The sequence below is a fragment of the Gymnodraco acuticeps genome, unplaced genomic scaffold, assembly GCF_902827175.1.
Source record: "Gymnodraco acuticeps unplaced genomic scaffold, fGymAcu1.1, whole genome shotgun sequence".
Taxonomy (NCBI): domain Eukaryota; kingdom Metazoa; phylum Chordata; class Actinopteri; order Perciformes; family Bathydraconidae; genus Gymnodraco; species Gymnodraco acuticeps.
The window spans coordinates 9,013,487-9,025,149 of NW_022991154.1; the positions used below are offsets into that span (position 1 = coordinate 9,013,487).

The window sequence follows — 11,663 nt, forward strand, 5'->3', positions numbered from 1 at the left end:
TTACCCTTGGATGGAGGAAGACCCGTGACAAAATCCAACGAAATGTCAGACCAGGGCCTGCTGGGAACGGGGAGAGGCTGCAGCAGTCCCATCTGTGATTTTGATGACGTCTTGTTCCTGGCACAAACTACACAGGCAACCACATATTCGGAGACATCCTTAACCAAGGAAGGCCACCAAAACCTCTGTCGAACGACGAATACGGTCCGCTTGACCCCTGGATGACCGGTGAGCAGTAATGTGTGAGACCAATGAATAACCTGTGACCGCATGGATTAAGGCACGAATAGCCTGTCCAATGGACAGCCACTAGGTTTCGGCCCCTCACCATTGACACGTTTCACCTGATCTACTATAGGCCATGTCACCACCCCAACCACACGGGAGAGTGGAAGGATTGGCTCTGGATCCTTGGGCTCTGGGTCATGGAGGCGTGAGAGGATGTCAGGTTTGCCATTCTTGGACCCAGGTCTGAAAGACAATGTAAAGTCAAAACGGTTGAAAAAAAGTTGCCACCGGGCCTGGCGTGAGTTCAACCTCTTAGCTTTGCGGATGTATTGAAGGTTCTTGTGGCCGGTCCAAACTAAATCGTCTGTAGAAGTTAGCAAACCCCAAAAACTGCTGTACCTTCTTCCTATTGGTCGGGGTGGCCCAGTCTGCCACTGCACTGACCTTTGCAGGGTCCATCAGGATTTGTCCAGGAGAAATGATGAACCCCAGGAATGAGACAGTTGATGCATGGAACTCACACTTCTCTGCTTTTACGAACAGGTGATTATCCAGTAGGCGCTGTAGTACTTGGTGGACATGTTGCACATGAGTCTCCTTATCAGGAGAGAAGATTAAAATGTCATCCAAATACACAAAGACAAACACGTTCAAAAACTCCCTGAGTACATCATTGACCAGCGCCTGGAAAACTGCTGGGGCGTTAGTTAACCCGAAAGGCATTACGAGGTACTCGTAATGTCCTGTTGGGGTATTAAATCCAGTTTTCCACTCATCCCCCTCCCTTATTCTTACCAGATGATAAGCGTTGCGTAAATCCAGTTTTGTGAACACTTTAGCATCCTGCAACAGGTCAAAAGCAGAGTCAATGAGAGGGAGGGGGTATCTGTTTTTTACCGTGATGTCATTCAGTGGACTGTAATCGATGCAGGGACGGAGAGAACCATCTTTTTTCTTCACAAAGAAGAAGCCCGCTCCGTCAGGAGAGGAAGACGGTCGGACGAGTCCTGCCTTGAGTGAGTTGTCGATGTAATCCTTCATGGACCCCTTTTCTGGAGCTGACAGGGAGTACAGACGGCCCTTGGGAATCGTGGATCCTGGCAACAAGTCTATAGCACAATCATAAGGCCGATGGGGTGGTAGTGCACTCGCCCTAGCTTTACTAAAGACTTCCTTTAGATCATGATAACATGTGGGGACCTTTGATAAATCAGGGGTAATCAGAAAAATAGTCAGAAAGAGGTTCGTTGTGACAGTCTGCTTTAGAAGTGGAGATTTTCCTCAGTATCAACTTACTCTGATCGTGTACACACTTCTGTTTACACAACAATCCCCACTCTTGTACTTTCCCTGACCGCCAATCAATGACAGGATTGTGCAAAAGTAACCAAGGGTAACCTAAAATGATCGGGTGTTGAGCTGATTTAAACACATGAAAAACGATGTTCTCAACATGAGTGTCATTGATTGTCATTTTTACAGGTGTGGTGCAATGAGTCACTGTGAATAGTAGGCGCCCATCTAACGCGTTCGCTTTTAACGGCGAAGGTAATGGCATCAACGTCAGGTTAAGCCTAAGAGCCAGCTCTTTATCCAAAAAACTCTCATCAGCTCCAGAATCTACAAGTGCCCCCTGTTCAATAACCTTCACATAGCATAACTTGAGTTAATGTGCGTGGAGGGAAGTCAAAAAAGTCAGATTGGCTCACCAGTGTCTTCCCTTTCACCGGCGAGCCTGTTCTTTTACTGGACACATGGCTTGTTGAGGACCCTGTTGACCGCAGTAGAAACATCTTGCCTCCACTAGGCGGCGACGTCGTTCTTCCGGTGAGATTCTGGCCCTGCCGAGCTGCATCGGCTCCTCCGAGTCAATGGGGGGCGCTGTGGCCTCTGAACCAGGTGACGAGCCGAATGATGTCCTCCGGACAGGATGAACAGCTGTTGAGAACCTGGTTCCGCTGGACGAAACGGCAGTCTTCTTTCTTTCTTTATCTATCTCTCTCACAGATGCGATTGTCAATCTTAATAGCAGCCGCTACCATACTTTCTAAGTCTTTGTGAGGATCCATAAGCAATAAATGATCCTTAATTTTCTCTGATAGTCCGTTCCGAAATATGTCCCTTAACGCTGAATCATTCCAATCGCAATTAATAGCCATAGTGCGGAACTCAATTGCATAATCCGCCACTCGGCGTTGATTTTGCTGAATGTATGTCAAATTATGTGCGCTCTCTACAGCTGGTGTGTGATGTGCAAACACTCTTTTAAACGAATGGATGAACTGAGAGACAGAGTTGCAAGTTGCAGAATTTGTCTCCCACTCCGCCGTAGCCCATGCAGCCGCACGGCCGGACAGATGAGAAATGATAAATGCAATCTGAGCATAATCAGAGCTATATATGTAGGGCATTAACTTAAAGTGTAGATCACACTGAGTCAGAAAGGATCTACAGTCATTGGAATCTCCGGAAAACTTATCTGGAGGGGCCAAGTGAGGCAACGGGACAGCATGTGATCCAGGAAGTGGCGCCGCTGTAGTAGGAGGGGCTGCCAGCTGTTGAGGATGAGCCGCAGCATCAGGTAATGACGGAGCAGTGGCACCGGCGTCCAGGCGTGCCAGCACACGATGCACCGCCTCCGCCATGTCGCTGATTTGTGTGTTGACCGAGGCTTGGAGTCCATGTTGCTGCTCCGCCAAATCCCTCACTGCCTGGTGTATGACAGAGAACTTCTCCTCATGATGGTGTAGACGTTCGCCCTGAAGTCGTATCGCTGTTTTAACTGGTTCTGCATCTGCTAATTCCATGTTTTGGCCAGATTGTACTGTTAGGGCTGTACAAGGGTGTGGAATCAAATGCACGATGCAGAGACAAACAAAGTATCAAAATAAAGTGTTTTAATGTAGACAGGTCATAACACACTGAATACATAAAGCAACAAAACAAAAACTACTAATACACTAATCTAACTCTATGGACAATGACAAAAGGATTTTACGCTGAAAGGCTTGGAACACACAAGACAATCTGGCAACGAGACAGGGGAAGACGAGAACTATATATACTAGACAGACAACACCAGGTGAAGACAATTAGACAATCACAACCGTGGGAAAACAGACACGGCAGGAAACGTACTTTAGACACATGAGGGTAGACAAGACTATCAAAAATAAAACAGGAACCTATCTAAACACATAACATGAAACCTAAACTAGGGAACAATCTTAGCAGAGCCGTCTACGCACAACAACTGGGCCTGGGCTTGATATGTAGCGTTTCTCCAAGTCAGATAACGTAGATTCAAGTAGCTTATGTTGTTCAATCTTTCTGCGTCTCTTAGAAGCTACAAAAGACACAATCAAGCCCCGAGAGTATGCTTTACAAGTTTCCCACAGGATAGAGGGATTAGTAGATGATGAGTTAATTGAATAGAACACCTTGAATTCTGACATAAAATAGGAAATGAAATTATCATCCTTTAGAAGAGATGATTGAAGTCTCAAGCGCCTTGACAATGCTCTTTCCTCAGAAAGAGAATACACCATATATAGGGGTGCGTGGTCAGAAAGGATAATGCTACCTATGGTACATGACAGAACCAAGAATATTTTTGAACATGGAATAAAAAGGTAATCAATTCGAGTGTGGCTTTTATGAGGGGCAGAAAAAAAAGTAAACTCTGAGTCAGTGGAATGAAGCTCCCTCCATACATCTGAATACCCAATGTCATTACTGTTAGAAATTAAAATCAATGTTTTGATAGCATAATGTACCTTAAACATACCTTCAGTTTAAATGCTGTTTTATACTGAAAAACCAGAAGTTCTTGTGCACAACCAGTTGTTAAGTATTTTATTCTGAAAATCCTTCATCTCCGGTTAGCAGTTAGCATGTGGCTAGTTTACCATTTCTTATAGAGGTGAATTTAGTAGCGAAATGACATGGAGTGATGCACACCGAAACCTACTGATTTTAACACTGCAACTATAGACGTATTATTATTGCTGAATATTAAATTTAGGTACAGTTTATTTGAATAAAGTTATTGTTTACAGACGTGGGTAAGATGTGACAACATCCGGAATGACCAGGAACCAAACCAGCCGTGAAGTATTTTCTGTATTTTTTAGAATATTAACTACAACGTTTAGAATGTGTTGAAAAGTGATGAAAGACAATATGAGGAGAAGAGGCGTGTTTAAGTATATATTGAATGTACAATGCCTAAATCCTCTGTTTAACGGAACAACGGACATTAAGATGTGGAGGGCCGGCCCGCAGGGAGGAGCCAGGAGAAGATATATAGCAGCAGCACCTGAGCGGTTCGGCCTCTCTTTTCCCTCTGCTAGCGAGAGCCAGAGACAGCTGCTTTTCTGTCGAACAAAATCCTGTTTGTGACTTTACCGCGCCTTTTTATTAATTAAAGTACCAAATTTGAACCTCCAGAGACTCCATTTAGTCTCCTTTTTTAAGCTTCTCTTTCCTGGACGCGAGAATAACGATCACAGTTAACATTACATATAGAATTGAGCACCCTAGCTTGCTTTGAAGGGGGATTGATGCCTGGTGGAAATGTATCCAGAGAGGGATTAAGATGGCAGTTAAAATCACCTCCCACGAAGGAGTCCTCAGATGCCAGTTCTGTAAACTCTGCAAAGGCCTTGGACAGAAAATCAGTGGGATAAGCAGGAGGGCAATAGAGATTCACAAGTGTTATAGCCTTACCAGAGAGTACTGCTTTGACAATCGCATAGCGACCCTGACTGTCTTTAACACAGTCAAGGGACCTAAAGGCAAGCTTTTTACTAACCAGAATGGCCACACCCCTACTACATGATGAGTATGATGTTGCAAAAACCTGCCCCACCCAGCTCTTCTGTAATTTTGCAATGTCTTTGTCTTCCAAGTGAGTCTCCTGAAGGAAAGCAATAGAAACATCCTCCTTTTTCAAATATGACAATACTGCCATCCTCTTGGCAGGCTTCTGGAGACCACGGACATTCCAAGAACAGAGCTTTAATGGTATTTCAATTAGACATAGTCCATGATACATTGTATTGGTCCTGTTAATGAAATAATAACCAGCCCAATCCAGGGCATAGCCCCCACCTCCTCTAATAGCAGCATCAAGCGACTAATACAGTCGTAATTATACGCAACTCAAACCTGAGACATGCATGTCCTGAGCAAGACAACAACACTGAACAAACAAGCATAACAACTGTAAACAACACAAATACAAGTTGAGGGCATTTCCCCAAAATAACAGGGACTGTTCACCAACCAGTAACTCTCAATCGCACCACAAAGAGCGAAATGGCAGTGGATAAGAGTAAACATTATAAGAAAAAAAAGCACACCGTACGGGAGTAATCCCTATACAATATAAAAGTAATACTCACATGTGGGCAACCGCGCCACTCGGATTATGTGAAAAAGAGTGTAAAGTTTTAAGTCTATGCCGTGCTGCAGGAGATTATTATCCAGACAGGGAGTCCAGGAAATCGCGTACTAGCTCCGGGGAAGAAAACCTCTTCTTGGAGCCTCCGTGGGACACCTGTAGAGTAGCCGGGAAGAGCATAGCATACGGTATTCCTCTCTCCCGTAGCCGCTGTTTCGCCGCATCATACACCTTGCATTTCCTCATCACCACCGGAGAGAAGTCGCTGTAGAAAGAGAGCCTGGATCCATTGTGTGTAAGGGCGCCGTCTTGACTGGCTCGCCGTGCCGCTTCCATCACTTTCTGCTTGTCTCTGAATGTATGAAGTCGCAGCAACACCGACCTGGGGTACTTGTTCGGGTCCGGTCTGGGAGCTAACGAGCGGTGTGCTCTTTCCAGTTTTATGCGCCCCGCTTTTGTAGCCATGCCATCGGTGAGTGGCAACCACGATTCAAAGAAATCCACTGCACTCAAAAAAAACGATTCAAGCCCTTCTTAGACTTGACACTTAATAATTGTTTCACTTTACTTAAATATTTTTATTTAAGAAATAAACCTAAGTATAGTTCATTAGTGTAACACAAATTACATTAATCAATTCACTTATTAAATGTATTTAAGACAGAGCAACTCAAAATGAATTGTTATCATTTGGGACCGCCCCTTTGCACATCACCTTTGCGCATGCACAAGATCCGTTCTGTCATTTGCCGCCTTTTGTCTAACACTGACTGGAAACTGACTGGGGAAACTGACGGTGGAAAGTCTATTATTTGGTAAGTATTTGTTTTTTCTAGTAGTTTAGAATGTTCCCTGTTTCCAAGTAGGCCTAATGCCTTTTCATTATATCGACAAGAATATTTGAAACCACCGTGTTATATTTTGCTCCGTTTTTAGTTGGGTCTAAACAGCAAGCTAGCTAGCTTGCTAGATATGGTTAGCATTGAATACTGGATAGTAGAGATCATTAGATTATATTAAATTAGATGTCACGTTATTGTCATTGAACACAGTACACCGAAATTCAGTTTAAATTCAACCAAAAAATGCAAAGAGTAATTCAAGTGCACGAGGTAAAGCAGCAAGCTAGCTAGCTGGATAACTGGTTTGTTAGCTAGCTTGCTAGATACGGTTAGCATTGAATACTGGATAATGGAGATCATTAGATTATATTACATTCGATTTAACGTTATTGTCATTGAACACATTGCCTGTTGATGTCCTTAATGAGGGAGTCGTGTCTACACTGAAACAAAGTTTCCCAGATGTGACTGAGGTTCATATGGCAAACAATGTGTCTAGCTTGGGTATACGTTACTGCGAGGGGATGATTATTGTACACGGATCTGCAGATGGACTGCCTAAATTCCATGAGATCATTAAACTTTGCATTGTTAAGGAGAAGTTGTGTTTTCTGGTAAAAGACGCATGTGCTTGGTACAGAGAGCATTATGGTGCTTTTGAGCTGTCTGCCTCGCCCAATACAGAGGTTGCCGTTATTGAGCTTGCTGACTTGGTAGACCCCTATCCCCTTGTTGACTACATGGTTGGGAGTTTGCGCATGGTAATGTTGAAAAGATTCATCATTGTTAAAGGTGAGTATCATTTTTAAACCTAAATAGTCTGAGCTCTGGATAGCAGGCTCTGACAAAAACTGTAAAACCATTTTTATGTTCATCTTTGATATAATCCTAATGTGTTTCTTTCACCTTGTTTCTGCTCTAGATTAAAAGGTGTTCCATAATGGCAGGTCGGGCGCTTCTGCGCATCATCTTTGCCGACCAGTCTGACTCTAGAAAACTGACCCTGGATTCGGGAATCCCAGCAACAGTTGAAGAACTGCACACATTTGTCAAGACATCTCTTCAATTGAAAGAGGACTTCCGTCTGCAATACATGGATGTTGACTTTAACGAGTTCATGAATCTTACATCAGTGTCTGAAATTCAGGATAAAAGCACACTGAAAGTAATTTACTCTCCTATATTGTCAAATATTGAGCCCTCCATCACTTTGTACACAGTTGACTCATTTGATAAGACCTCAATTACTGGAAGCTCAGAGCCTCTAATCCCTGAATCATCAATAGCCTCATGCTGCAGTGATGATATGGTGTATACGTCAACCCCGCATCCATCCCCTGAAGCTCAGGCCTCACAATTGTTATCCTGGCCCACAGTTTTTGTGGTTCCTAAGCTCACCTACGAGGCTGAATTTGAGCTTCATCTAAAGAATGCAGAGTTTGAGACAACTGGTACATACTTCCAGCCTGGCCTAAAGCTGAAAGGAGTCATTCTTGATGGCCTAGCCCAAGAAATGATCAAATTCACAAAATATCCGAAAGACTATCAGTGTGAAGAGGTAGCTGCAGCGTTGACGAGGGCCCACCCTTGTTTGGGGCAGCTAGGATCCAAGACAGGATTTGGGGGGTGGAAACAGTCTCTTAAGTACAAAATGCAAAACTATCGTACAAAGCTTGGCCGTCTTGGACATCCTGAAATCCTTGTGAACTCCTTAAAGCACAAGAAAACAGGCCAAGGCAAAGCTGCAGCAAACATAAAAAAAACCAAGAAAAGCTGAAGTAAACTACATTCCTCTGCACCCAAAAGGCGAAACCACAGAAAGCTTGGAGAACGAGAGAATTGCCTTATTGTCAGAACTGAAAAAGCGTGACAATGAAGTGGTGATAAAAGCAAAAATGGAAAAAACCTTCTCCACAGACGCCTTGAGATTGTGGAGCAAAGGCCTTTGATAGGGGACTTCAAATGCAGATGGCCTGCTCTGTTTCAGCAGAGTGAAGTAAGTAAATATTTGTATTTGTTGACAGTCTTTTATTATTGTCTTTTGTGATTCATGTCTACATCCTTGCATGGTTGTGATTCTAATAAACAAGTAACAATTGGTTGTATTGTGCTTGTTAATAATATTTTTAAGGTGAATGCGGAGTTTTTGAGGATCACAACATCACCACTTCAATCAAAGTTCATGTGGCAGCTGGACCACTTCTCAGACAAGCTCTTGAAGATCTTCAAGACCAAAGGAGGAGTGAAGGGGCACAAAATCAAGGAAGCCCTTGCAATATCAGATTCGGTTAGTATAAATGCAGAGAACCTCGTTTTTCACTGTATTGTTTTTGTCCATGATCATATGAACACATTTAAGAAATTGTCTGCTTTTATAGTGTTTTTAAGGCAATAGCTTATTGTGGAAATGTAGGTGTAAGGAGTCCTGCTTAGGGACACACACGACAGATACAGCCCTCTACGTTGTAAACTACCTGCTCTGTTGCACATGCATTGTGCTTAATTGTCTTTGATTTATCGCCCCTGCTTTAGTTTGAAAACATCCACATCAAGAGGGGGTGCATCCTGCGAAGCATCGCGATCTACCTCAACGAGGATCCAGACTCTTTTTTTAAGGAGTATCAGGTATGTTTATCACAATATGTTTTCAATGTATTGGTTAACAGTGTTACCCACAATTATAACCACCATTACTTACATTTATAATAAGAAAATTATATGGCACACAACCCTATCCCTGCTTACATCTAAATATCTTATCACATATCATAAATACATGCAGAAATAAATAAATCTATACATTAATATAGGAATGAATATATGTAAGAATGAATAAATACAGAAATAAAAAAATAATAATAAATAGATACAGAAGTAATTTCATCGGGCAAGTGTTAAAATAAATATAGAAAAAAGTGAATTAATACATTTATACAGATATAAATACATCTATAAATTAACATAGGAATACAATTGATAAATACAAATGTGAATTAAAACATGAATATATCTGGAAATAAATACAAATAATAAATGAATGCTGAAATAAATATTTACATTTATATATAAATACATCTATAAATGAATAAATAAATATGGACATGAATACATATGTAAGAACTTATAAATAATTGAATAAATACATAAATAAAATAATAAATAAATGCTGAAATATATTAATCAATAGATTCATGTTTAAAAAGGTATGTGAATGCAGCAATTACTAAATTGTTAAAGGAATAATTACATAATCACATAAATCAAGGAAATAAATTATTAAAGAATAAATAATCAAATACATATCGAAATAAGTAGGTAAATGCATAATTAACTACAGGAATAACAACAAATTACATGATTAAGTAGGGACGTAAACAAATAATACCTGAATTAATAAATAAGATAACGTTGATAATCAAACAGAACATACAGGAATATATCTTTATAACTTATTTATGCAAACATTTTCTTACAAGCTTAATTTAGTTCTGTGTTGGAGGTCCTAACCTTCTCTGGTATCACTCGGACATTTTTGTCCAAATTGGTAATTTTTCACATCAGATTTGGCTATAATGATTTTGTGTTTTTTCTAGATACTTTTTGGAATTTCAATTTTTCTAATCGGTCTCGAATACACTGTACAAATTACCCTAATTGTCCATTTAAAAAATGTTCCCACACTTCCCAAAAAGTGTGGGGGAAAAATATTTAAATATAATATTTGTATCATATCATTTTATCATTCAAGTTTTTGAAAGTGGACATTTTATCCTGAGTGGCCAAATAGGGTAGTACATTTGAGTGATACCAGAGGGTTAGTCTAAAACTGTTTTGATCAATTAGGAGAGCCACATAAGTAAATCTGCTTCTATAAAATGTAGTAATTCAGGTTTTAGTTAACACATATGTTGTATGTTTGTGTCTTTGTTCAGGCCTCTGCCTCTGAAGATGCCAAGAGGGACATGGCAAACACAGTCATGGGCATATACACACTTCAAAGAGATGTGGATGGGCAGCCAGAGGACGTGGGAATTGTCATCGAAGGCAATATAGTCATGGACAACTTGGGCAGCGTGATTGTGGGGTTTGTCATGCTATTGGGACTTATTTATGCCCTGGATTTGAGCTTTCCGGACAACCTCAAACACACCTTCGAGTTCATGCAGAAGGTAGTGATGAATCTGGATGGGCACAAGCTGAATGGTAAAATCGAAAGTCTGAAGATCAAGTTGTTCGATTGAAATGTGAAAAAGAAGTGACTCATGAGTTCATTGTTGTCATTTTATTCACGAGTTTCCTAGTCAGAGCAGATTGAGCCGTTATATCAATCATTTGTTCTGTGCTTTTCTGTATTTGTTTCAACACACTGTAACACTTTCCATATGTTGGTGTTTGCAGTGCACTCTTTATGTTATGTGTTATTGTCCTGTTAGAAGAGCAGTGCATACCCCTGTTATATTGTATTCATTGTATTTGGCAAAGGGAGATTTGTAAGTTAATTATAGGAGTTCCATTTCTCTGCCATTTTAAAAATGGTATTATCTTTCAGAAATGTTTTTCATCTTTCAGTGTGAATTCATTCATTTTAAAAAGACTGTATTGAATGGAGGATTGTTTTGAATAATGTGAATTTAAAAATAAAAAAAACTAAACCATGTTTTCTATCATGTGTAACACATTTTTATTAAATTATATTTAACCTCATTATTTCATTTTCAATTAATTAAATAGGATTTAGGTGGACTAGCATTATTTAAATTCATAAAGGTAATGTTATCATTTTACTTAAACTCTATTTGAAAAATTTGAGTTGGACTAACTCATTTACATTATACTGCATGGATGCCATTAGTTTGAGTTTGTGCCACATATATTTATTGGATGGAAAACCTGCCAACAATAAAATTGAGTTAATCCAATGAGTTATTTCTTTGAGTGTGGTTGCCCCGTCTCTGTGCCCTCAGCCAAGCCGACGACCCGAATATTCAGACGCCTGTTGTAGTTTTCAGCCATATCTAAACTCTCCGCCAGAGCACTGACCTGCTTCTCTAATTCGGCTATCCTCGGCTCTTGCGCTGTGGCGGAGTTTTCCACGGCCATGATCCTGGTCTCTGCCTCATCTAGCCGCCTGTTAGCAGACTGGAGCTCCACAGAGTGGTTATGAATAGTCTCGACCAGCGGGCTGAGTT

The 11,663-nt window shown here is 40.9% G+C and overlaps 1 protein-coding gene across 3 annotated transcripts; it reads left to right on the top strand.

The window, feature by feature from the left end:
- Positions 1-6,364: 6,364 nt before the first annotated feature.
- On the top strand, positions 6,365-11,404 carry LOC117560474. 3 transcript variants are annotated; one of them, XR_004571166.1, is made up of 6 exons: positions 6,365-7,266; positions 7,397-7,639; positions 8,392-8,470; positions 8,606-8,761; positions 9,007-9,099; positions 10,407-11,404. XR_004571166.1 is itself a non-coding variant. In XM_034237325.1 (5 exons), exons 3-5 carry the CDS (start codon positions 8,657-8,659, stop codon positions 10,713-10,715), a joined length of 507 nt encoding a protein of 168 aa, XP_034093216.1. In that variant the 5' UTR covers positions 6,382-7,639; positions 8,392-8,470; positions 8,606-8,656; the 3' UTR covers positions 10,716-11,404. The 3 variants fall into 3 exon arrangements, 2 of the variants coding, with proteins under 2 accessions (XP_034093216.1, XP_034093215.1); XM_034237325.1 differs by having other exon boundaries at positions 6,382-7,639; XM_034237324.1 differs by lacking the exons at positions 6,365-7,266; positions 7,397-7,639; positions 8,392-8,470 and having other exon boundaries at positions 8,509-8,761.
- The last annotated feature ends 259 nt before the right edge of the window (positions 11,405-11,663 follow it).

Excerpts from the sequence above, each read along its gene's own strand:
- LOC117560474 (XM_034237324.1), top strand. The coding sequence starts at position 8,525 with ATGTCTACATCCTTGCATGGTTGTGATTCTAATAAACAAGTAACAATT. Across the intron at positions 8,762-9,006 it reads CCCTTGCAATATCAGATTCG|TTTGAAAACATCCACATCAA; the intron begins GTTAGTATAAAT and ends CCCCTGCTTTAG. Across the intron at positions 9,100-10,406 it reads CTTTTTTTAAGGAGTATCAG|GCCTCTGCCTCTGAAGATGC; the intron begins GTATGTTTATCA and ends GTCTTTGTTCAG.